At 40.2% G+C, this 24,139-nt stretch overlaps 1 protein-coding gene across 2 annotated transcripts in view; it reads left to right on the forward strand.

Moving 5' to 3' along the window:
• Positions 1-2,260: 2,260 nt before the first annotated feature.
• Positions 2,261-24,139, forward strand: part of phf2 (PHD finger protein 2) — a 41,509-nt gene continuing 19,630 nt past the window's right edge. The window contains exons 1-8 of one of the 2 annotated variants that reach the window (XM_085405533.1): positions 2,261-2,684; positions 17,029-17,114; positions 17,246-17,360; positions 18,344-18,504; positions 21,600-21,741; positions 21,855-22,041; positions 22,183-22,345; positions 23,812-23,899. In XM_085405533.1, the coding sequence (XP_085261659.1) occupies positions 2,587-2,684; positions 17,029-17,114; positions 17,246-17,360; positions 18,344-18,504; positions 21,600-21,741; positions 21,855-22,041; positions 22,183-22,345; positions 23,812-23,899 (1,040 nt within the window). In that variant the 5' untranslated portion in view covers positions 2,261-2,586. The remainder of the gene's footprint in view (positions 2,685-17,028; positions 17,115-17,245; positions 17,361-18,343; positions 18,505-21,599; positions 21,742-21,854; positions 22,042-22,182; positions 22,346-23,811; positions 23,900-24,139) is intronic. The other variant, XM_085405532.1, reaches the window with a different exon arrangement.

The following is a 24,139-nucleotide window of genomic DNA, read 5'->3' on the forward strand; positions in this document are numbered from 1 at the left end:
CCACCTCCCAACATCATAGGAGGGAAGAGAGCTGGGTACCCCAGGGAGAATGGATGATGCCCAGGATGAAGCTGCCTATTGTACTTTACCTTATTATCTATCATACATAAACTGTCCAGGAGTGGATGATCATATTAAGCATGTCCAAAGTGTCAGATAATAAATTCAGTGTATTTACCATGTGATCCAAAAATGCCCATAATATTAGAGACTGAACAGAGAGCGAGCACCTGGCAACTGTGGGGAGGAAGAACTCCCTTTTAACAGGAAGAAACCTCTGTCAGAACTACACCTGGGGAGGTGCAGCCGTATGCTGTAACTACTTGTTGGGTGAAAGAGAAGAGACCACAAACTGTGGTCCTCTCCCACACAGCTCTGTGTCAAACAAAGTTGTCATCCAGTCTTTAAGTGATGACCTGATGAACCCTGTTTCCAGGTCCAAACTACTCTGCATGTATTAAGGCTGTTGTGTTTTTAACATGTGTTAATACTTTATATCTTCTTCTATTTAATCTGAACAAGCCCCTAAAAAAAGTCAGTGATCACTGTCGGCCTCTCTCGGTTTCTATCATCACTATTCATCTGCAGCATGTTTTAAAGCTCAGTTTTTAAAACCTCACGATGTAACTACAGCCCAGCACATGCAGCAGTACATTAATAACTAACCTCGTATTGTGGATGGATTATCTCAGTTGTTCTCCTGACTGAAGTTTGGCCCGTTTACAGCTTCCTGCCATGCGATTGCATTTGTCCCTAACCATCGGGAACCCTCACGTTAACAGCTGTAAGAAAAAGGACGTTTTCTTTGGACTCTATGGAAAAACCTTAGTACACATCCCGTGATTTAATAGCTCGTAGAAGCACTTTAGCAAAAACTTGAAGTAATTATTTTCTGTATGCCATTATCAGTCTCTCACATCATTCTTGAGAAATTTTGCCCCACTCTTCATTACAACCTTGCTTCATTTCATTGACGTTTGATGGCATTCATTTATATACCGCTCTCTTAGGGTGCCATCACAGCATTTCAGTTCTTGACTTTGGGTGACTGCAACACCTTGATTCTTTTGTTTTCCAGCCATTCTGTTGCAGATTTGTGCTTGACATCACTGTATTGTTGCATGACTCAGCTTCAACCGAGCTTTAGGTGTTGGACAGATGGCCTCATATTTGATGCTCAAGCACCTTGGTAAACAGAGGAGTTTATGGTCAGCTCAATGTCTTCAAGGTACCCAGTTCCTGTGGCTGCACAACAAGCTCAAATCATCACCCCTCCCCACCACTGTGCTTTACAGATGGTATGCAGTATTTATGCTGATATGCTGTGTTGGGTTTTTGGGCAAACTTCTTCGCCTTGGTCTTGTCGATCCAAAGGACATTATTTCAGTAATCTTTTGGTTTCTTCAGATGCAACTTTGCAAACCAAAGCCATGTTGCCATGTTTTCTTTAGAGACAAAAGGCTTTCAGACAAGCCATAGTTGTTTGGTCTTTTTCTAAATGTAACATGTTTAACATGCTAACTGTAGCGTTTGCAGTTTCCCTGAAGATTACATGGTTTGATTGGGGGTGAATTTCTTCTCCTTTCATAGAGGTGAGGCTGCATAGAGAAAACTTTTTTTCACACCACTGTAAAATGGCTTGTTTAATACATAAAAAGGTGCAGACTGAGATTTGGTGTCATGGACAAAACCTCATGCTGGTTTATAATCAGTCAGCCAGGAAGGGCAGTGGACTTGTGAAGAATGCAACAGGGAATCATCTGTTCTTGCAAGCTTATAGTTCAACTACCTTATTACAAAGTGACATTTGATTTCGATTCTGTTTTGCTGAGATGATGTTGAAATATTTTTATGATTGTATTATTATTATTATTATTATTATTATTATTATTATTATTATTAAATTCCAAATACATGAAATGTAGTAATAATAATAACAACAACAATAATAATAACAACTGTATTTATAGAGAGGATATCATGATGTACGGAAATAGTGTGTAATTTCGTAATAACAGATTATGTAATAATTAAACAATCATATCTTTCCTAATGGCGGCTAAGAACGCGGCATTTAAATTGTATTCATCGATTAACAATAAACTGTCTGGGAACAGAAAGCGTTTATTTCTCGGCATTTGAGCGTTCCACCACAGGGGAAAAAAATCCGCAAGTCCATTTTAGATCGATCTTTACGCTCATTCATCGGATCTAAAGCTGCTCCCTGACGTAACTTACATTTGTTTATTTATTTACCTCGCAGCGACATCGAGACTACATTTTCTTGTGGCTCCTAATATGAGCGCTTCGGTGCCGCGCTGTCACCAGGGGGCATGCACATAGTAATAATAACAATAATAATGCATTTGAGGAAAGCCTGCTACGACGAGCCTCCATCGTTTCTAGCTCCCCGCACAAACGCCAGCCCGGCCGCGGCGTGATGGAGCTGTGCGCTTAGGTTCATGTGTCCGGCGGGACTGCCCCTGGCTTTTTTTCTGGGGAAGATCATATTGGATCATATTGTTTGCAGGACGTTGTTCCTCCTGCAGCCCCCCCAGTCTATCCCGACGTAGTTGTGAATTGAACATGGCGACTGTACCAGTATATTGCATCTGCAGATTACCTTACGACGTGACCCAGTTTATGATCGAGTGCGATGCTTGCAAGGACTGGTTCCACGGCAGGTAAGTCTCGATTGTTCGCCGTACTGTATTTTGGGGCGGTTTGCATTTGTGGGAAACAAACAAAAATGGCGAGGTCTCGGTTGCGTTTGACAGCTTTGTGGCTCTCAGTCGCCCGTCTACATCTGAAGAGAGGCCGCTTGGAGAAGAAGAAGAAGGCGGAGTTATATATAGCCGACCGGGGTTGTGACATTTTTTCGCGAATAACACAAAACAGATTTCCCTTATTGGAATAAATACGGTGGTTAATGGGAGGATTTCGGTGTGAGCTTCGGCTATTAATTGCACTTAACGGCTCTTTAACATCCCCGCATAGCCCCAGCCTGCCTTCCCGTTGTAAGGAGCGGACGACAGCGGGGGAAGCCTCCGCAAACTCGCCGCTCATTTTTGTGACAAATGCTCGTCCTTCCAGACACGTTAAGGGCAACATTTCGTGCCTATTGCCGGGAAATATTGTCACATTCGAGTCGCTCTTCCAGTTTTCACCGGCCGTGTTAACCGAGCGCGGTGGAAAATCACGACTCGAGTCCGAGCTTCCCGAACTCAGCCCCGCAGCCTTCCTGCCAGGCGGCAGCTATGGCTGACAATAGCCCGTGCTGGATGTCCTAAGCTTCAGCAGCGGAGGGGAAATAATTATTAGTATTGGTTTGACTGGTTTGTCACTAGTGTAGACTACGACTGTTAGCTCATACGTCTCCCCGAGTATAGTGCGAAACGTATCGCCCGCCGCTGCTCATCACTTTCCCTGCTGTACACACACTGTAATGGTCTCAACCAAATCCCAGTTATCATCCTTTCGTTTTTGCCTGCTGTCGTTATATCTGTTCTTACACGAGTCTGTGTCTGGACTGGCCTTTGCTTTGGGGTGTTTAGAGCTGTTCGGCTGCTCACTGCCTGTCTTTTTGTTAACCCGTCATTTGTTAATCGCGTTTCTTTCGGTGAACAAGCCCTTCAGAGCATTGAACAGTATTTACGCGCCTGAACGTTAACCCTTTAATGTTCCTCCGCCGGCCGGCTGCCCGCTGTCTGTATCACACTGTCTAAATCATTCGAGAATTAAGGCATGGCAATAGTCCAAGACCTACAAGCCAAACCACCAGCAAAATACATGTTGTTTCTCCCCCCGAACATCGTATTTCTGCTTGTGTTATTACCTGCATCACACATTTTCACTTACCTGTCACATTCTGTAAGTTTGTGATCCTGATAAAAAATAGAGCAACTGCATTTTTCAAACCATAAGTATATTTAAAGTGGATTTGCACACACCGTACATTGGCGCTCCAATTATTCAGGCCCCTGAGGTGGACCATCATGAGGAATAAATCAGGTTACTAACATCAGGTTCCCTTAAAAAAAATTTAACAAATGTTGGACCGAGTAATGAATTTCTTCTCAAATTAATATTAGACCACTGATAAATACTTGCATTTTAAAATAATATTCATGTACATGTTCAGCTGTTAGGAGCGGATGTGTTAAGTTCACATGTATCATCAATATAATTATGATTCACAGTCTTAGCATGAGTCCACACATGATGATGTGATGTAACAGAAACGTGAACAAAATCTAATCATTATCATCTAAGTGATCACTGAATCCTCTGGGACTTATACACATGGTGATCCATACATGTATGGGTATCACATATACATTGGCTGTTAGAGTCAGAAACAATCGTTCTACAAAGAGCTGCAGCAGCCTAGCTTTGCCATGTCTGACAACACTCTACTTTCCTACAACCTTTATGCATTCGTTTTTATATCCTGTAGTCATTTTGGTTTGGGCCACAGTTGAGTCACTGCAGTGTTCAGGACAGCGCTTTGGAGATGCTGCTTGCAGTCATGGCACCCAGCTGTTGTTGATCAGGAAACAGTTCAAACGCTAACTGCTCCTAAAACCACACTGTCTGGTTTTCACTGTACATTTCTGTTTTATCTTCATGTTAAATGAACAAAACCAAGTGAGTTAGCCTCGGACTTGTTGCATTTTTAAAATGGCAACTTCTTTTAAAAATAAAAATCAACCTTATAATCAAAGTGTCTTTATTGAGGAAGGCTGCTTTAGTCTGTTTTAGTTCATTATTAATACTCGTGGGAGCTCAGTTTACCACCTGGCTTCAGTCTCACTGCACTTATCAACCTTTGATACAAAAAGCAAGCAGCTGTTTTCAGCAAATAACCTACAATAAACCCACAATTAGTGACAAAGCTAGCTGGTGATGGCTTATCCAAAAAGCAGTAGTTGGAATATTTTTCTCAGGAGGTGGTGATCAGTTGTTAGATAAAAGGAAAAAAAAGTAAAAATAAGGATTTAGAACACGTTGTTACAGTGAAAATAACTGGTTCAGACCTCAGCTAGGTCCTTTCTGCTTAGTTTGTATGTTTGCACTCTGCCCATCCATGGATCTTCTTACCCGTGGATGTGAGCTGGACGGGTGTTCACGTAGAATAAAAGAATACCAAAATTCTGAAAATGCAACATGCCCACCAGCACAGAAAAAACAACACATCGAACAGCAAAAACTATAAGCTGAAGATCGCAACTAGTGCAGCTGCCACAACAACTCTTACAGCCCTGATTTATTGATAAGAAGGGCTGTAAGAGTTATATCAGGAAGTAGTTTGTGTTGTTATCATGAAATACATTTTACCACTTTGTCTGAGACACTTGTCATTGCTGTTGTAAAATCAGTTATGATCCAAAGGCTAAAATGTTTGCAGTGGTTAACATTATATATGCTGAAGCTAACATGACGTAACTAATGTTATGTCTTATAGGATTGTCAGTAGGCTGCCTGTCAGTCATCCTAACATCTCAGTCTATGTTCTGTCAACTGAGTATAATGTTTAAACAAATGGTCTACCAACACCATGTCAGTGGCTTAAATCACATTTTAATAAATAATTATGGCTGAAATCATCTAATTCTCTTCGTACTGGCGCTGACTACAAAATGTTTGATGTTGTGACATTCTGAGTCAGCAAGACTGAAAAATGCTATACAAGGCCATTCCTTTCCAAAACAACTGATATGTTGCTTAACTACAACATTTATGTATTTAAAGTCCGTCAAATTGTAACAAAAGCTGTCTTAACCAAATATATCTGGATAATTCTTTATTAAAATACAACATGTTAATATGTATTTCAAGAGAATAGTGTTTGAACATGGCTGTGATATGACTTGTTATCAGGTATTGGTAAATAATGTTTAAACTAATACTGTAATACATATTATATATTACCTTATTACAATTTTGAGCAATTGTTCTTCCCACTTGATGTTTGCAGTTATTTTGGCGCTGCATGAATTCACTTTATGCTTGTGGTAATTAGTAACAAAAACGTTCTTTACGTTGAATTTGTGCGTTGACCAGCAGCCACGGTGAGTTAATGCATGTGAATGAGTGAAACACTGGCATTAACCATGCTCTGCATTTTCATGGTGTAGTGAAGTTGTAAATGCGCAGAGGGAAAGTAAACAGAGGACAGCCGTCTTAACTGGCGCTATTCTATTCTACTTTAACGAACGGCTGTCAAACTGGAATAAAACCAAGCAACTGAAACCAGGTGTAACCACATTCTTCACAAAGATGTGTGGACACCAGCACTGAAGAAGCCAAGGCTAGGACTGCTAGCACTGCTGGGGTTAGCTAGCAGACAAAACTAATCTGACACTGTGTGCGTTTGCAAAGTTACACACAGCGCGAAGTGTTACATAACTGAGCGACATTTAAAACATGAATTGTTTAACAGGGAAGATAATTAGTGGTTTCATATAGCCACTAAAATGCACACAGTGTATTTGTTTGGACAATGTTGAACTTTGTCTATTTAAAGTGTGTTTAAACAAGTAGCAAAGCAATCAGCAGGAACATCCGTGACACATGTGTGTTTTTGGCCTACCAGAATTACTCCATGAGTGTATCGACAGCTCATCCAGAAGGTCAGTTACCTCAGTTAGTGTCAGTGGAGTGAAAAGACAAAAGTTCAGGTTTTAGATGTTTGGCATAAAACTAACAGAGCATTTCATAAAAGAACATGGGGCGATCGTGGCTCAAAGAGTTGGCAGCTCGTCTTGTAACCGGAAGGTTCGGACAGTCTCGGTCGTTGTGTCTTTGGGCGAGACACTTCACCTGCCGCCTACTGGTGATGGCCAGGGGGGCCCATGGCACTATATGGCAGCCTCGCTTCTGTCAGTCTGCCCCAGGGCAGCTGTGGCTACAACTGTAGCTGCCTCCACCAGTATGTGAGAGTGAAGGAATAGTGGAATTGCAAAGCGCATTGCAATTCCACTATAGTGCTTTTTGAGGGCCCCAAAAAGCGCTATAAATGCAATCCATTATTATGATTATTATTAACATCATGCGAACATCCTATCAGTCATAGTGGTGGTAGTGTGATGGTCTGAAGCTGCTTCGCTGCTTCAGGATCTGGACAACTTGCCGTAACTAATAGATCCATGTGTTCTGCTCTTTACCAGAAAATCTAGAAGGAGAATGTCATCAGCTCAAGCACAACTGGGTTGTGCAGCAGGACAAAGATCCAAAATACACAGTGGCTTAGTAAAAGTCCAACTTAAGTCCTGTCGACATGCTTTGCCATGACCTTAAATAGGTCCTTTATGCTTGAAAACCCTCCAATGTGGCTGAATTAAACAAATTCTACAAAGAAAAGTGAGGCAAAGCGTTGTGAAAGACTCATTGCCAGTCAATGCAAATGCTTGATTAGAGTTCTCGCTATCAATGGTGATTAGATATATGTAAGGCATTTACTTTATCACACAGGACCTGGTAGATTTGGATATCATTTTTCCTTTAAAATGCATTTTGTATTTACTTGTGTTATCGTTGTGCGCATGTTTAAATTAGTATGACAATCTTAACAAATATGGAAAGAAATCAGGAAATCATGAAAATCAGGAAATCATGTGTTTGTGTTTACAGTGGGGGAAACAGCTTTGCAAGTTTGGTCACTTACAAACAGTCTCAAATTTTATAGTAATGTCATTTTAATGGAAAGAGACAGACTAGCAACCAAACATCCAGAACAAACATGTCACGAAGTTATAAATCGATTTTCATGCAATTGAGTGAAATAAGTATTTGATCCCACAGGATTGGGTGTATGCCACATGGGGACACAGATTACAATCAATCAATCAATTACAGATACTCCTGATCTCAGCTGATGTGTATAAAGCACACCTGTCCACAGAATCAATTTCTTCCATTCCAACCTCTCCACCACCAGCTCAAGACCAAAGAGCTATCAAAGGACATCAGGGACAAGATGTAGACCTGCACGAGCCTGGAAGCACGACGCTTGGTGAGAAGGTGACAACTGCTGGTGCGATTATTTGACAGTGGAAGAAATATGAAATGACCCTCAGTCTGGAGTGCCATACAAGATCTTGCCTCATGAGGATGGACTGAAGTCTCTCGGTGCATGCAAGGCTCCCCTCACTCAAGAAGGCCCATGTACACACCTGTGAACCTGTGCCAGTGAACATTTCAATGATTCAGTGCTATGAATGAAGTGGTTAGATGAAACTAACTCAGCCCATCAGCTTTGGAAGAAGAGAAAAGCAGAGTATGATGTAAAGAACACTATACCTACTGTCAAGTGCTTTGGGGCTGTTTTTCTGTTTAGGGTACAGGATGACTTCACCGCATTAAGAAGTCAGTGGACGAGTCAATGTAGTATTCAGTCCTGGACGTGCACCTCCTTCCCTCTGCACTGAAGATGGGTCGTAGATGGGTACTACCAAGGCAATAAAGGAGTGGCTAAAGAAGAAGCACATTAAGGTCACAGAGTGGCGTAGCTAGTCTGCAGACCTCAATCCTATAGACAGTCTATGGAGGGAGTTGAAGCTTTGAGTTGCCAAGCAGCAGCCAAGCAACCTAAAGGATTTCGAGAGTCTAACGCAGGAGGAGAGCAGCGAAATCCTTCCACAGACGTGTAGAAGCCTGATGACCAACTACAAGACGTTCTTACTGTTGTTCTTGCCAACAATGTTTTTTTCACCAATTACTCAAATACCTTTTTCACTTAATGACATACAAATCATTTTATAACTTTTATGTAATGTGTTTTTTTATGGATTTTTAAGCGGATATTTTGTCTCTCTCCATTCAAATAAAGCCACAATAAAAAGTAGACTGTTCATTTCTTTGTAAGTGAGCAAATTCACAAATTCAGCAGGACATCAAATAATTATTTCCCCACTTTTTAAAAAACATTTTCTGATTAGATCTTTATTGTCATTGAACACCGAGCATTGAAATGAGTTAGGAGCTTCAGCAGTCTTCAGCATAAAGTAACATTATAAATTAAAGAAAGAATGTATGGCAACTTGATAATTTAGCAATTATCTGGCAGCTTTTTGAAATCTGATGAATTAATAGCAATTACTTATTAGCCAACATGATTGTTTATACATGTACTTATCGTATTTAATCATTGCTCCCTGCCCTGGCACACACTGACTACACAGCCCTCCAATGCCCTTGAAAACCATCTCTTTCACTTTTTTTTAAATGATTGAAACTTTTTAATCCTTTTTTTGGGGGGGGGGGGGGGGGGGGGGGGCATTTTGCCTTTATTGGGTGGGAACAATGGAGATAGACAGGAAAGCGGAGAGAGATAGTTGGGAAGACGCAGCGCTGGGTCAGACTCTGGTCATGTGGTAGCAGCCTGCTGACCCAGTAAGCTAAACTGGTGTCCAAATTAGGGCTGAACGATTATGGAAAATAATCTAATTGCGATTTTTTGCCCCAATATTGCAATTGCGATGTGATATGCGATTATTTTTTAAGGTCTTTGTCTTCTGTATTATTAAACAAAGACAAGCAATACATCATATAGTATGGCCAATACTATATTACATTAATTTTAAACTGTTCTTTCCTGGAAGACAGACCTCTGTTATGATGACATGAGGTGATGCATGAATTGATGACTGACATTTTTATTTAACTTCTTCAATCACAACAGTATATTTGAACATACACAATAGTTTATTTTTAGCTTACAAACATCTGAGCATAAAGTGCTGACAAGGAACCCTGGTGTAAACATTAAAATGAAAGTCAGTACAATGTGCAGATTGCAGAAATATACATAAAAAAAATCAGTGGCTTTACCACACTCAGTTTTTCGACATCTGTGAACTACTAGACAGTCATTCAATTAAAAAATAATATTAAATAAATAAAACTAATAAATAAAAAATACACACATCTTACTGATCTCTGCAGTCAGTAACATTACACATAAAGTGCAAACATAATAGCAATTGTATAAACACACACACAAACACGCCTTTAAAATTTAAAGGCGTGAAATTGGACGGTCTAGTTCTGATTAGCGTCACCGCTGTCTCGGTGGAGTTTAATAAACTCGGCCGTCTGCCTCTTGCTATCTAAAATATAACCAGACACTGGCGTAAATTCTCGACTGTCTCATACTTCTGTTTAATAAGTTTTCTCTTTGACGTTTAGTCAGCTGTGTGAAAACCAAGGAGGAACCCACCCGGGGGATTAATAAAGTTTTATTTTATCTAATCTAATAACTTTAATCTCAGCCAAACCGATTTACTCACGAACAAACAAAACACTGAAAAAAGCCCAACAATAACATTTTTAGGTTGTCTAAGTGACTTATATATTACGTTTAACCCGAGCAGCGAAACTCCGCGGTGATCTGAAAATGATGTGCCGGGAGTTGTGCCGTTATCGCAAATGCGATATATCGTTCAGCCCTAGTCCAAATGGTTGCAATCTTCCTCAGAGCAAACAAGTCTCAACACTAAAAGCAGGTTTTGATGACTTTGAGCTTTGTTTAACTTATTGAAAACATGCCCTGCAGCAAATCTGCACTTTGTTGGACGATGTTCAGTGTGACGTATTATATGGAACAAGATACAAAACCTTTTTTTGCTTATTAGATAGATGTTATCCTCACAGCGCCAGACACTTTACCTAATAAAAATATATGTTTATATATTTTGATGTACTGTAAGAAAACAGATTCTGCGAGCTGGTGATCGAGACTTGATTTCAAGAACATGCCACCTGTAAACGTTTGCTTTATGATATAACGTCTTCTTTCACAGAATGGCTTCATCAGTGCGTCCTGGCGTTGACTGTGTTAAAGCTTTAACTAAAACCATGGTTTTGGTGTGGTCATTGCTTAGAACCACAGTTGCATTATGTGTCATTCCCACACTAGCCACAGGGGAAGGCCCCCTTTGACCACACTGGGTCCTGGGGAGTTGCTGTACAATAGGTTTATATGAACTTCTTACTGCTGGATTGACTGTGGTAAAATAAATGCACTATTAAAGCTAAACAGAGAGTTCAAACAGGACTAAAGCTCACCGGCTTTACATAGCTGGATGTATGGGGACTTGCATAGTACAGAAACAGTTGTCAGCAAGTCTTGCACATAACACAAGCCGAATTCAACACATCCTGCAACTGCTTCACAATAAAAGCCTGAGGAAATTTGCTGAGCATGCAGGTGGCAGAACATTTAAAGCTGTGCTCTGTGTGGGGAGGGAGACAGAACAAAAGACATGCTGTGGAAGAGAGCCAACGATGAATGATTAAATAATTAATTAATATTTAAATGCAGAGAGGTGTATAAACACATAGTGAGAAAGGTGACTGGAGAAGAAACACTCAATGGAATCCCCAACAGCCTAGACCAATTCCCGCATAATAAGGGAGGATTCACAGTCACCTGATCCAGCCCTAACTATATCCTCTAGCAAAAAGGAAAGTTTTAAGCCTGATCTTAAAAGTAAAGAGACAGTGTCTGTCTCCTGAATCCAAATTGGAACCTGGAACCTGGAAGAGTGCTCTGACAGCTGCAAGCTATGCCTATAATTCTACCGTTAAATATAGTAGGAATCACAAGTAAAGCTGCAGTCTGAGAGCAGACTGCAGCTCTAATAGGGTGATATGGATATTAAGATAAGACGGGGCCTTCCTATTCAAGACCTTGTATGTGAGGAGCAGGATTTTGAATTCAATTCTGGATTTAACAGGAAGCCAATGAAGGGAAGCCAAAACAGGAGAAATCTGCTCTCTCCTTCTAGTCCCTGTCAGGACTCTTGCTGCAGCATTTTGGATTAATTGAAGGCTTTTCAGTGAGTTTTTAGGACTTTTGATAATAATGAATTACAGTAGTTAAAGTTGGGCGTCATCTGCATAGCAGTAGAAATGTATGCTCTGCCTTCTAATAATAGTGTCTAAGGGAATTGTGTATAATATAAACAGAATTGGTCCTAGCACTGAACCCTGTGGAACTCCATAACTAACAAATTGGAGTCTATTAGATTGCAGCGCAGTACCTGTAATGCCTACAGCGTGCTCTAATCGCTCTAATAGGATATTATGGTCGACAGTATCGAACGCAGCACTGAGGTCTAGCAGGACAAGCACAGAGATGAGTCCACTGTCAGAGGCCATAAGAAGATCATTTGTAACCTTCACTAAAGCTGTTTCTGTGCTGTGCTGAGCTCTGAAACCTGACTGAAACTCTCCAAATAAGCCTCTGCAGATGATCTGTTAGCTGTTTGACAACTACTCTTTCAAGGATGTTTGATATGAAAGGAAGGTTGGAGATTGGCCTATAATTAGCTAAGACTGCTGGGTCTAGAGCTACATTCTGTATTACACATAAAGTAAGATGTCCAAAAGTTTATTGGTATTAGAAGATATATAAGACTAAGACAACAGAGAGGAAGCATTTTGTATTCAGAAAATGAATATCACTGGCTTTTTAAATATGTTCAGCTTGATTTCTTAAGGTTACTCTGCAACTCAGAAGAGCAAAGTGTGTAGAATGGGGATGTCAAACTAGTCTTGAACCACATACACCCTGCTTTGGTCTCATGTGGGCTGTATAAAACCCAGTAATGTTTCTGTTATTTAATTGTTTAAAACTTAATTACTTTCATCTTTTATGAATGGCCATGTGTCAGGTCCTTATCAGTAGGAAACATCCAAAATTTATGCCATTCATGCTCACGTTTTCCAATTCCAGTGTGCTGGATTGGAATCTGTGCCAGGACACCCCTCTTCAAGAGTGTAGTTCATTGTAAAGTAGCTCGCTTTTGTTTGTTATACTAAAAAAAAGTCATGACAAAATAATCATAAACGAATGTATTATTTTGTATTTCTTTATCTAACCGTCTTTTTCTTCTTACTAACCATTTAAATGCTTACACATTTCACTTGTCTGGGACTTTGATAACAAGTGGCTGTAGCTCAAGAGGTAGAGCACGTTGCTTCCTAGTTGGAACATTGGTGGTTTGATCCTTGACTGCATGCCAAATATCCTTGGGCAAAATACTAACCCCAAGTGAATGTGCATGAATATCAGTTTGAAAGCATAGAAAAAAGTTCTATTGTGAAAGGGTGACTGAGGCATATTGTATTGAGTGCTCAGGTAGAGTAGAAAAGCACTTTATAAGAAGCAGCTCATATAGTATTTTACTGAACCCTATGCTCATTTCCAGTTTGCTTATTGTAGGTTTTAAGGTTGGGCAATTGGACAAATATATCAACTATCGTTGATGGGCTGCCCTGTCGTTGATAGTTTTTACAAGGGCCATTTATTTATTTATTTGTCCATGAGTAATTTTTTTGATAATGTTGGTTGAAGCCAACAGAAGCAGTCAACAGAAATAAATAATAGCGCTGTTTTAACGGCACCCTCCTCGGAGTGCACTCAAATGCAGCAGTGATTCATTTACTCAAACTCATAACAGAAAAAAGAACAGCAGTAGCCTATGTTCAGAAAAAAAGCCTTTTATTTAAATAAAAACGTATCTGTCACTCGACACACACTCGACCAAACAACAAATTAGCTAAAAATCAAAATGTCTCTTCCAGCAAACATTAAAAAAAAACTCCAACGTAAACATAAGTCTTTTGTGCGATTTGGCGCATCTCAAATAAATAAATAAATAAATAAATAATCCAAAAAGTAGCTACATTATTACTGAAACAAACAAGAAAAGAAGGTAAAATATTCCCTCCAAACAAAATGCATGAATTCTTTGACAGGAAATCAAGCATGTTTACTTTCTCAGGTTTTAGCAGTGTGCACAGGTGGTTAACAACATTACCAGCGGTGTTGAAGACGCGTTCTGAAAGTGTGCTTGTTGCTGGTACACGCAGATATTTTGGTGCCATGTGTGACATCAATGGGAAACGTTTTTCATTTTCCACCAAACCAGTTGATTGTCTTCTCCATCTATGACCATCTCGCTGAGATAACAGTCCATTTCTCCTCCAGTGTGCAATTTGGTAATTAGTTTGTCCATGTTTGGACTTCTGTGTTCTAAACGCACAAAGTCCATGCATGATTACATTGCTCTGCCCATCGAAAAGTCTGCGCGTGCGCGACTATATGACCTATCGTCGGCTATTGGACTGACGATTGTTGGCTGCAAAATTTTACATATTGCCCAACCTTAGTAGGTTTGTACTAAAATAGCTTTGCATTAATCACACTACACAGTAGGGGTTGATGGTGTCATCAAGCTGCGCCTGTTTTTGCGCCTGTTTTGGCCGAAAGCATTGCAGCGGCTGCAAACAATATCATCTCCAAATAATGCCGGGCGACAGTAAAAGCAAAGAGACGAAACACGTTTTGGAATATGAGAAAAGCCAAAAACTGCACTTCCTCCACTTCCCTACCTTTGATTCATTAATGTTGAATTCTCTGGCAGCTGCTCTATTCCCATGTTGTTGCAGTATATTAATGACTAACCTCGTATTGTGGATGGATTATCTCAGTTGTTCTCCTGACTGAAGTTTGGTCCGTTTACAGCATCCTGCCATGCGATTGCATTTGTCTCTAACCATCAGGAACCCTCACGTTAACTTTTATCGAGTGGAAAAAAGTTAGTGTTCATCCTCCAGCTTCACTGTGTTTATGTTATGCTAACATAGCTGTGTTGCTAGCAATCACGTAGCACAACATTATATAGCAGCTAGCCCAACTTCAGTAACCCTAAAAAAGTCACTGCTGTTTATTTTTCTGTCTTCTTTTATGTTGGAAGTGATAGCAGAGCTGTACGTTTAATCTTTTCAGAAATCTCTCAGTCAGAACATGGTATGTCATGTTTAGGTGGAAACTAGCGAGCTAACTTCCTGCTAACTTCTAACTCTGTTAAATTTAATAAATTCTGTTTTCATGGATGCCTGGATGTTAAACTTAATTGTTAAACCTGGTAAAGCAGCAACGCTGATGATTTTATTAAAGATGAAAGAATGTAGACAGTTTTTAACTCTCAGTGATGCAGCAGTGTTCGTTAGACTTTGGGACCTGAAGTGGATGGCGTTTTGGACCCAGATTACTCTGCGAGACTGCGATAGCTGTCATGCTCTGACAATCCATCAATCGGTGCAGCTTCGTAGCTTAGCAAAGTCGTACTAAAACAGTTTTAGATAGATTTTTGAGCGCCATGTACCACATAGAGTCGGTTTGAGGTCAGTAAGCACAACCAGAATTCATAAATAAGGCGCACTGTCGATTTTTGAGAAAATTAAAGAATTGTAAGTGCGCCTTATAGTGCGGAAAATATGGTATATAGAAGAAAAGAATATATCACGATATATATCGTTACCGCACATGCTTCAAATTATACCTCAATATGGATTTTAGGCCATATCGCCCAGCCCTACTACACAGGAATCCTTGTTGTCTTATATTCTATATTAAGTATACACTTGACCACAGTGAGATACATACTGTGCACTGAATTGTGTGAACCTGTGGTAAAATGAAGAATGATATTGTAAGCATCAATGCTGTGCCTCACACAGGAGGGTAAAAGGTCAAAGTCAGTTTCAGAACTGCTCAAATACAGCACTCACAAAGAGATGAAAGAACTTTGGTGTAGCTCAGACCTGACCCAGGTTTAAAAATACATCCTGCTCTGTTACAATCACTTTGTAAACTGAGGCAGCAACAGGTAACATGAGTGTGAATTCAGTCTGTCACTGTGAGACGTGTCGATAATTTCCTTTGTTACTGAAAATTGTGCACTTTTCACATTTAGTATGGATTTAAAGCCACTGATGTGAAAATGTCATGAAGAGCCATGTGTCCCTCTGTCCAAACACACCCACCCACTCTTCTGTGTGACTTCAGTGGATGTGAGAGGGCCTGGTAGTAAAGCTGTGGAGCTCCCACAAAGAGTCAAAAGAATACATTGTGTAGAAACTCCCAGTTCACCGAGTTTGAGAACAGCGGCTCCAAACGGGAGGAATTTGGACTTGCAGGAGTTAGAGAGAGAAGGGAAGAGCTGCGCATCACTGTCATCATAACAAACCACACTAATGCTGTCTTGAAATATCTTTCAGTTTTGGTGATTTTTCCTTTGCTGCATTTGAGCTGCAAAACTCTTGTTTTTTTCTTCACTTCAAAAGTGCAACTTTTGCAACAGCAACAGTCATTTTCTCACGACTAGCAGTTTGCCCTTGTGCTAATTCAACCAACATTTCCTTTTACTACAGTCGTGCTACAAACCACAGAGCTACAATATAGACTGCGTCTGCATCTGTGTAGATGGATATTTATAGGCTACTGATACATGTTCCTGTCCTGAGGTCTTGATGGCCCTCTGCTGTCTGTCAGCGTAGACCATGCATCACTTCAAAGGACCATGCTGATGTTCTTTGGTTGGTGACCACGCTGGAGTGTAGATTTTTCTTTCCTCCTCTGTCACTACAAATTCTATTGTAGACGTATACAAAATCGATTTATATGCATATGCTGTTAAAGAGCCAGAAGAAAAGTTTTGAATATTTTTCAGTAATTTAGTAATCAGGTTTTTTCAAAAGGCAGCTTCAAATTTTTTACTTTTAACTGTTTTTTCACTTTTAGTCTTTTTACTGAAAAAGACGCCACCATGAGATGTCATGACCTCACATAGACCTAAGTATGTAATAGATAAATAATCAGGAATTCTGGCATTTTTTAATGTTAACATCTCATGAAATAGCAAAAAATTTCCTTTTTAATTTACTATTTATTTTATCCCGTCTTCTCTTTTTTTACAGTTGAAAACGCTGAAAGCTAAATTTGCTGCACAAGCAGTTTTTTATAATGTGGAAGAACAGACCAGTTGTTGAAATTGTACTTCATTTTTGGAATTAGGATGATTTAATCCTAATTCTTAAAATTTACATTTCCAAGATGAATAATCTACCCAAACTTTTTCCTCACAGCCATTGGCCACAGCCAATCACACTTTTACTTTAGTTCATGTGCAGAAGGCTGTTCCTCGCCATTAAAAAGTATTTCCTCTCTCATTTCAGCTGCGTCGATGTTGATGAAGACGATGCTCCAGACATCGATATTTATCACTGTCCAAACTGCGAGAAGACCCACGGCAAATCCACATGTGAGGAGTTGCACTGATTCAAATGATTGAAATTCGCTGTGGTGTGATCATTCCACATCTTCTCATTTGCTGGAACAATTTAGATTTGATTGCTGTCAAGTTCTGACTGATTCTTTCTGTTTGCTCTCTAGTGAAAAAGAAAAAGAACTGGAGCAAACATGACACAGGCCAAAGCACAGATATCAAAGCTGTTCAGAACGGCAGTCAGGTCTTCATCAAGGAGCTCCGCAGCAGAACGTTTCCGAGGTAAAAACACAGAACAACTCCTTACATGAGAACAATCGCATTACAGTTCCTTTTTTCATGTTCTTCCTCTACAGTAAGAAAACTTTAGGCCTCTGTGAGTTCTTTTTTTGTATCTTTTAAATTTATTTTGGGTTACACTTTGTTAAACAGACAAAATGAAAAGTCAGTCTTGACAGTTCCATAAGGAGGGTTAGAAGTGAAACTGTGAAACCAGCTGGTCGACGTTAAGAGATGAAAAAGAAAATGAAAACTTAAAACCAGATGAGTCTGGTGCTGTCGGAGGTTTCTTCATGTTAAAAGGGAGTTTTTCCTTCCCACTGTCGCCAAAGTGCTGCTCATAGGGGGTCATATGATTGTTGGGTTTTTCTCTGTATGTATTGTTGTAGGGTCTACCTTACAATATAAAGTGCCTTGAGGTGACTGTTGTTGTGATTTAGCGCTGCATAAATAAAACAGAATTGAATTGATTGCTTGACTGTATCTGGCCACACCCCTACTGACCCAGGCATTCATACTATAAAACATCACACATGGGATTTTGCAATGTGAAAAGTGTAAACAAATCAGTGTGTGTCATGTTTATTTTAACCACAGCTTCATAAGACCATCACCTGGTACAGTTTATTGTAAAGAACAAATTGACTTTCTTGCTTTAATGTGTTTGAGACCATCAGATGTGTTGTGCTCAGGTGGTGTTGTAAATATGTGGCTCGACTTAAATAATATGAGATAAAATGGTGAACGTAAAGCTTTCTTTATAATTGAAGTGATCATATTTATGACTCAAACTGATGAAGGAATATTGCGTGTATTGTTCCGGGTTTGAATAACTCCACTAGGGGGCACTGCCTGGTAACATTTCAAAGACCTGCTTTCAGATAGTGTCACATGCTGCTCACATAGAGCTCAGATGTGATTCTGTTTCTTCAGCTTAGAGCACATTAAGGATGTTCTCTCCTCATCTGGCTGTGTGTGCTTATTAGTGCTGATGACATAGTGGTGAAGCTCAGTGGCAGTCAGCTGACCATGGATTACCTGGAGGAGAACGGCTTCAATGAACCAATCCTGGTTCAGAAGAAAGACGGTTTGGGCATGTCCATGCCCGCCCCCACCTTCTACATCAGTGATGTGGAGAACTATGTTGGTAAGAACATCTGTCACCAAACCATACACACTGAAAAAAAGGGATTGGCCAGCTCTTGGATTTATGTAAGCATCTTGCGTGTATTTAACACAATTGCCTCATGGTTTAAAGTTAAGTGTAACTATATAGTGTAGAAACTACATAATATGCAGAGCGGGAAGATTAAATTGTTCATATCATGTTCGAGTGAAGTAAGTCAATAATATAGCAATGTTAAATCTTGCGACACTGCAAGGGATTTCAGTCTTGCACGCTTTGGATCGTGGTTTGAGGAAGGCATCCATCTCAGTCAAGTCGAACAGCTGCCTCTACTTTTTTTGGTAAACCGAAAGAAGTAAATTGGGTGGTTGTTACATTAAAAAAAGTCTACCTTGTAATTTGAACACAAAATTTTCATGTTTCTATCTTGAACGTAATTAAATCATGTAGGATCTGTACGAAATTCAACAACTTAATTTGTTCTTGTTGAGATGACCTGATACAATCTAGTAAGAGTGGTTAGTTGCTGGACTCATGAACATTAACAAGATCACATGAGATTTCAAACTGCAGGAAAATCACTAGAACGTCTTGATGCATTCTCAGTCATCCAGGAAAGTAAATCTCCAAAAGTTGATTCTGTTCATCTGGACGTAGCATTCTGTGGGATGAGTGACGAAATGTTTCTCCCACAAAACGCTACGTCCAGATGAACAGAATCAACTTTTGGAGAAAATCACTAGAGTTACAAGAGGCAGACAACTACACACACACACACACAGAACGTGTATGCTATTGCTTTTTATTGTGTTTTAACATGTCAAGGACAAAAACGTACAGAAAATTCTGCATCAAGCCTTGAAATCATAGCTTTCCTACTTATGTCCAGCCTGGATTGGTGACATGGTGGTTAGCGCTGTTGCCTCACAGTAATAAGGTCCTGGGTTCAAATCCACAATATGGCTAGTTTGCACTGATTTCTCTCTGGGTATTCTGGTGTCCTCCCACAGTTAAAAGTCATGCAGTTACAAGAGTTAGCTTAGGTTGATTGGTGATTCTAAATTCACCATAAATGTTAATGCGAACGGTTGTTTGTCTCTATGTGATTGACTGGTGAGCTGTCCAGTGTGTACCATGCCTCGTAACCTAGCCCCCCTGCAACCAGGATAATGATAGGAGGATGTTAGTTGTTGTAGACCCATTCAACTTTCATGTTAACCAGACTCTAGACCAGGGGTGTCAAACTCAAATACACAGTGGGCCAAAATTCAAAACTGGAACAAAGTCGCGGGCTAACGTTAATATTTATTGAAATATATTTATTCCTCCAGATATAAGAATGAATCTTTTCTTATGAACTCAAACACATTTTGCTGAAAAACTGAATATGGATCAACCAAAGCTTAATACTAAACAATATATATATTAGCTGTATAATACCAGTAGGCCAGCTCTAATAGGAATTTGGTATGGCTTCGCGGGCCAAATGTAATTAGGCTGCGGGCCAAATTTGGCCCACGCGCCAGAGTTTGACACCTATGCTCTAGACTTTGTTGAACATTATGTAATATGAAGTCAACATGTAGTATTTAAGAGATCAAGTAGTACTGTGGTAAAGGTTATTGAATAGTGTTGAAATAAAATGACAAAATTGTGAAGGATTAAAATATTCCAAGAGCTCAACTTACTTCATCTAAACATGTTTCAATCACGTTTCATGAACACAAAATGCACAGGTTTATTGACTATGAATAAGTTGAGTTGATTTAACTCAGTTGTTTAAGTTTCTGCCAAAGCAAAACGTTTGTGTGCAACCAGTGTCCACTATTGAATCAAGTAAATCCAACATGGCCTTTTTTTCAGTGCAGTACTATAACTGAAGCTAGTACTAATCCTTCTATAACAACCACTGCATTCACAGTTACTTCTACTGAGGCAGCCGCTATTGCTCTTTCTATTACTTTTCTAACGTCAGCCACTGCTGCTGGTGCATTACAACAGCATCTGTTTGTTACTACTTTATCTGCTCTTGCTGACATACTGCAGTATGTCCTGAAAGTCATATAAAAGAATTATAAGTAAAGATATCTAACAGCCCAGGACAAGTACATGCAAGTCCATGAAGGAGAACGAAAACACAAAGCTTACTGTGAGTACTTGCAAAATACTTGATTAAAACCAAATGGGAAAGAGAAACAAAACAAAAATATGCAAACAAAAAACTGTAGTGTAGTAACATTAAAGGTAATTTAACAGTAATAATGATATTGAACGTGTAGGCTGAGCGTTAACCTTTCAGCTGACACCAGGTTACACATGTCAGAATTGACATTTGAACAAGAAGGTGGACTGCTAAGTTGTCAGCTAATGTTAGCCAGCTGTCTTTGGTGTAATGAACAGCTAACTTAGCTAAGTGCTAAGTAACAGCTAAAGAATACTGGAATTTCACTCACTTTAACTGAAGAACACACGTCTTGAAGCGTAGCTCATAGCATTTGTTAGCCATTCAAACCTGCTGTTTCCAAACGTTCAAAACAGTTCACTGCATGAAACATTGTGATTATTATCTTTTGAGAAAATTTAATGTGATTTGGCTTCTTGTTGTTGGATGGAGATGCATATTATTATTGGAAGAGATCCATGTTAATATTATAAATGTTTTTTGCTGTAATTCTGCGTTTTTCACTGCTGAGAAAAGTTTCGTTTGCTGACATTAGATCTTCTACTCTTAACATTTTACAAAGCGTGCAGATCCCCTGTTTTAACAGTCATAAGAGCATCTTCATTTACAAACACGATTGAAGCCAACACCAGCTGTGGCTTTAAAATGCAGCACGTGTGTGAATATGAGAGGGAAATGTTGGCACAACGAATGACTAATGTCATTTGTTTTAGTCGATGACCTAAAACTAAAACAAATGACATGATTAAACAAAAAGCTGTACAATGCTCTCTGCGCTTCAGTAGGGGGCGCGCGTGTTCTTCTTGTCTTCTCTGTGCTGCAGACATTTTCTGTTAAACAGTTTTCCGCCTAATGAAAATGTTTAGCCTGTAGGTGGTTACTCTACCTTCAGCTCGTTTTATTGTGTCTTCCTCACCCCTGGCCTTTGTCTCAGGTCCCGATGTCAGCGTGGATGTGGTGGATGTCACGAAGCAGACAGACAGCGAGATGAAGCTCAAAGAGTTTGTCGACTATTACTACAGCACAAACAGAAAGAAAGTATTAAACATCATCAACCTGGAGTTCTCTGACACGAGGTACTAGCTCTCTGCCTGAAGGCAATGTTTGAAAAATGAGATCTGGCTTCTAAAGATGCCTGCTGCATGGAAAACTCACAGTGCTAATTTCTTTTTCTGTTTGTCTGGGACAGGATGAACAGCATAGTGGAGAGTCCACAGATTGTGCGGCGGTTATCTTGGGTAGAAAACTACTGGCCCGATGACGCTCTGCTCGGGAAGCCAAAAGTCACCAAATACTGTCTAATCTGTGTTAAAGACAGCTACACAGACTTCCACATCGAGTGCGGTGGCGCCTCTGTCTGGTACCACGTTCTCAAGGTTAGAGAAGTGTGTCGGGATGATGGGAAGTCAAAATATATTCGGCACTGATTCTGAGGCTTTGACAGGAAACACGGAATTTATTTCACTCCTTTGCTCATATGATGGCGATGACGCTGGAAATTGTGATTATGTTTGCAGGGAGAAAAGATCTTCTTCCTCATTAAGCCCACCTCGGCCAACCTGTCTCTGTACGAGCGCTGGAGGTCGTCGTCCAATCACAGCGAAATGTTCTTTGCTGACCAGGTGGACAAGTGTTACAAATGCACATTGAAGCAAGGCCAGTCCCTGTTCATCCCATCAGGTCAGAGCTGGTCTCCTCTCATGAGTCTAGCTGAACATGTTTCGCTCTTTTCCTGTTCTCATGAATGAATGGGACAGACAGAAGCCTCGTTGACTCAATCACAAGCAGGAATCACACTTCCCGTGTCCGTGAGTCCACTTTGGTCTCAGTGATGTAAATTTTATCATCAGACGGTCAGCACGAAGGCCAATGCGGACATGCCTGCCAGTTTTTTTTCTTTCCCAAGGGTAGTTTGAGGTGTAGCTGAGCGTCAAGCAACCGACCTTCTGATCTGCTGACGACCTGCTCTTCTTCCTGAGCAGCAGCTAGAATAGAATAGAGTAGAATGCCTTTATTGTCACTATACAGATGTAAAATGAGATACAGAGCATCTCCTAATCAGTGCAAACATGTGGGAAAAGAAGCTAACTTAGCTAAGTGCTAAGTAACAGCTAATAAGATAGTCAGTATGAGCCCCTTTTTACTCATAGCTCAGCTGTTATCTTCAGCTGGTGCATCATGTATGACGTTGGCCTGATTTACACTTGTGCGGGGAATCTTTGTAGAGCCTGTATCTTCGGGGTTTTTTGTTTTTTCCCCAGAAGCAAATATAATTGTCCCTCAGGTTTTTCAGCTCTTTGTACACTCCCTCACATCTCTTCTCCCTCTAGGAATCTGCTGACAGTTGTGATTCTTGTATCGATGCTGTGATTATTGTTCTTTATACTGAAGCGATTATTGTTGTTCTCTCACTGATGAATTCAAAAAAAGTATTTGGAAATGCACAAGAGGACTCAGTGGTCCAGAACAGGCCGATCACAGTAGTTGCAGACTGTGTCAGCCCCGACGTGTAGTTACATTTCTCAGAAGGTGCACTTCACAAAGTAAACTGCAAGCTGCTTTGCAGTCCACTTTCAGCAGCTTCTCCTTTTCACATTGTTTAGGACTTGTTACTTGGTCTGATCTGATACTGAACTGCAGTGACCGATATTTTTTCCACGTAGCCTAAAATTGGACTCTCTTATTTTAGCCTTATCTTGTCTTAAAACCAGAGAGGACAGATCGCATGTGGCTAGTCATAAAACATGCATATACTGGTGCTGTCAGCGTTAATCTCGTTAAAATGACGTTAACGCCACAGACGCATTAACGCGGCAAATCTCTGTTAGCAAGTTAACGTGGCTCGCCCCGTGCGAGGGGCTGCACGGCATCAACGCATCAGCGCGTTTAGCTCGTTAACACGTTAGCGCCATGCAGCCCCTCCCACAGGGCGATCTGCGTTAACTCACTAACAGAGATTTGCCGCGTTGATGCGGTTATGGCATTAACGTCATTTTAGCGAGATTAGCGCTGACAGCACTAGTATACAGGTAATACTTCCTTAACAATAAAAATGCAAGAAATGTTGTTGTTTGCATTCAGAATGCTGCATTGATGTTATTCTTGTAAATACTGGATGATTATCTTGTCTCATCTGGTTCCTTCAGGTTGGATCAATGCAATACTGACACCTGTCGACTGTCTGGCGTTCTCTGGACACTTTGTCCACAACCTCAGTGTGGAGATGCAGATGAGGTTTGGGCACCTTCCTTTTCACACACATTCATTCTTTACGCTTGTTTTTAGTGCACTGGGTTATAACGTGATCCACTGTGCCTCCTGCAGACATTCCTGTGGTGATCTAGTGTGACCTTAAAGGCCTCGGTTGATATTATTCAGTAGTTTCCAATTCTTTCCTGCTCCAAATTCCACCAATTCTGTTTATGAATTCTCCCTCTTTGGAAGTACTTTGTGAATTCCATCCTTTGTTAGTAA

The sequence above is a fragment of the Rhamphochromis longiceps genome, linkage group LG5, assembly GCF_057381845.1.
Source record: "Rhamphochromis longiceps isolate RC_006_pf linkage group LG5, R_longiceps_female_GT1.1, whole genome shotgun sequence".
Taxonomy (NCBI): domain Eukaryota; kingdom Metazoa; phylum Chordata; class Actinopteri; order Cichliformes; family Cichlidae; genus Rhamphochromis; species Rhamphochromis longiceps.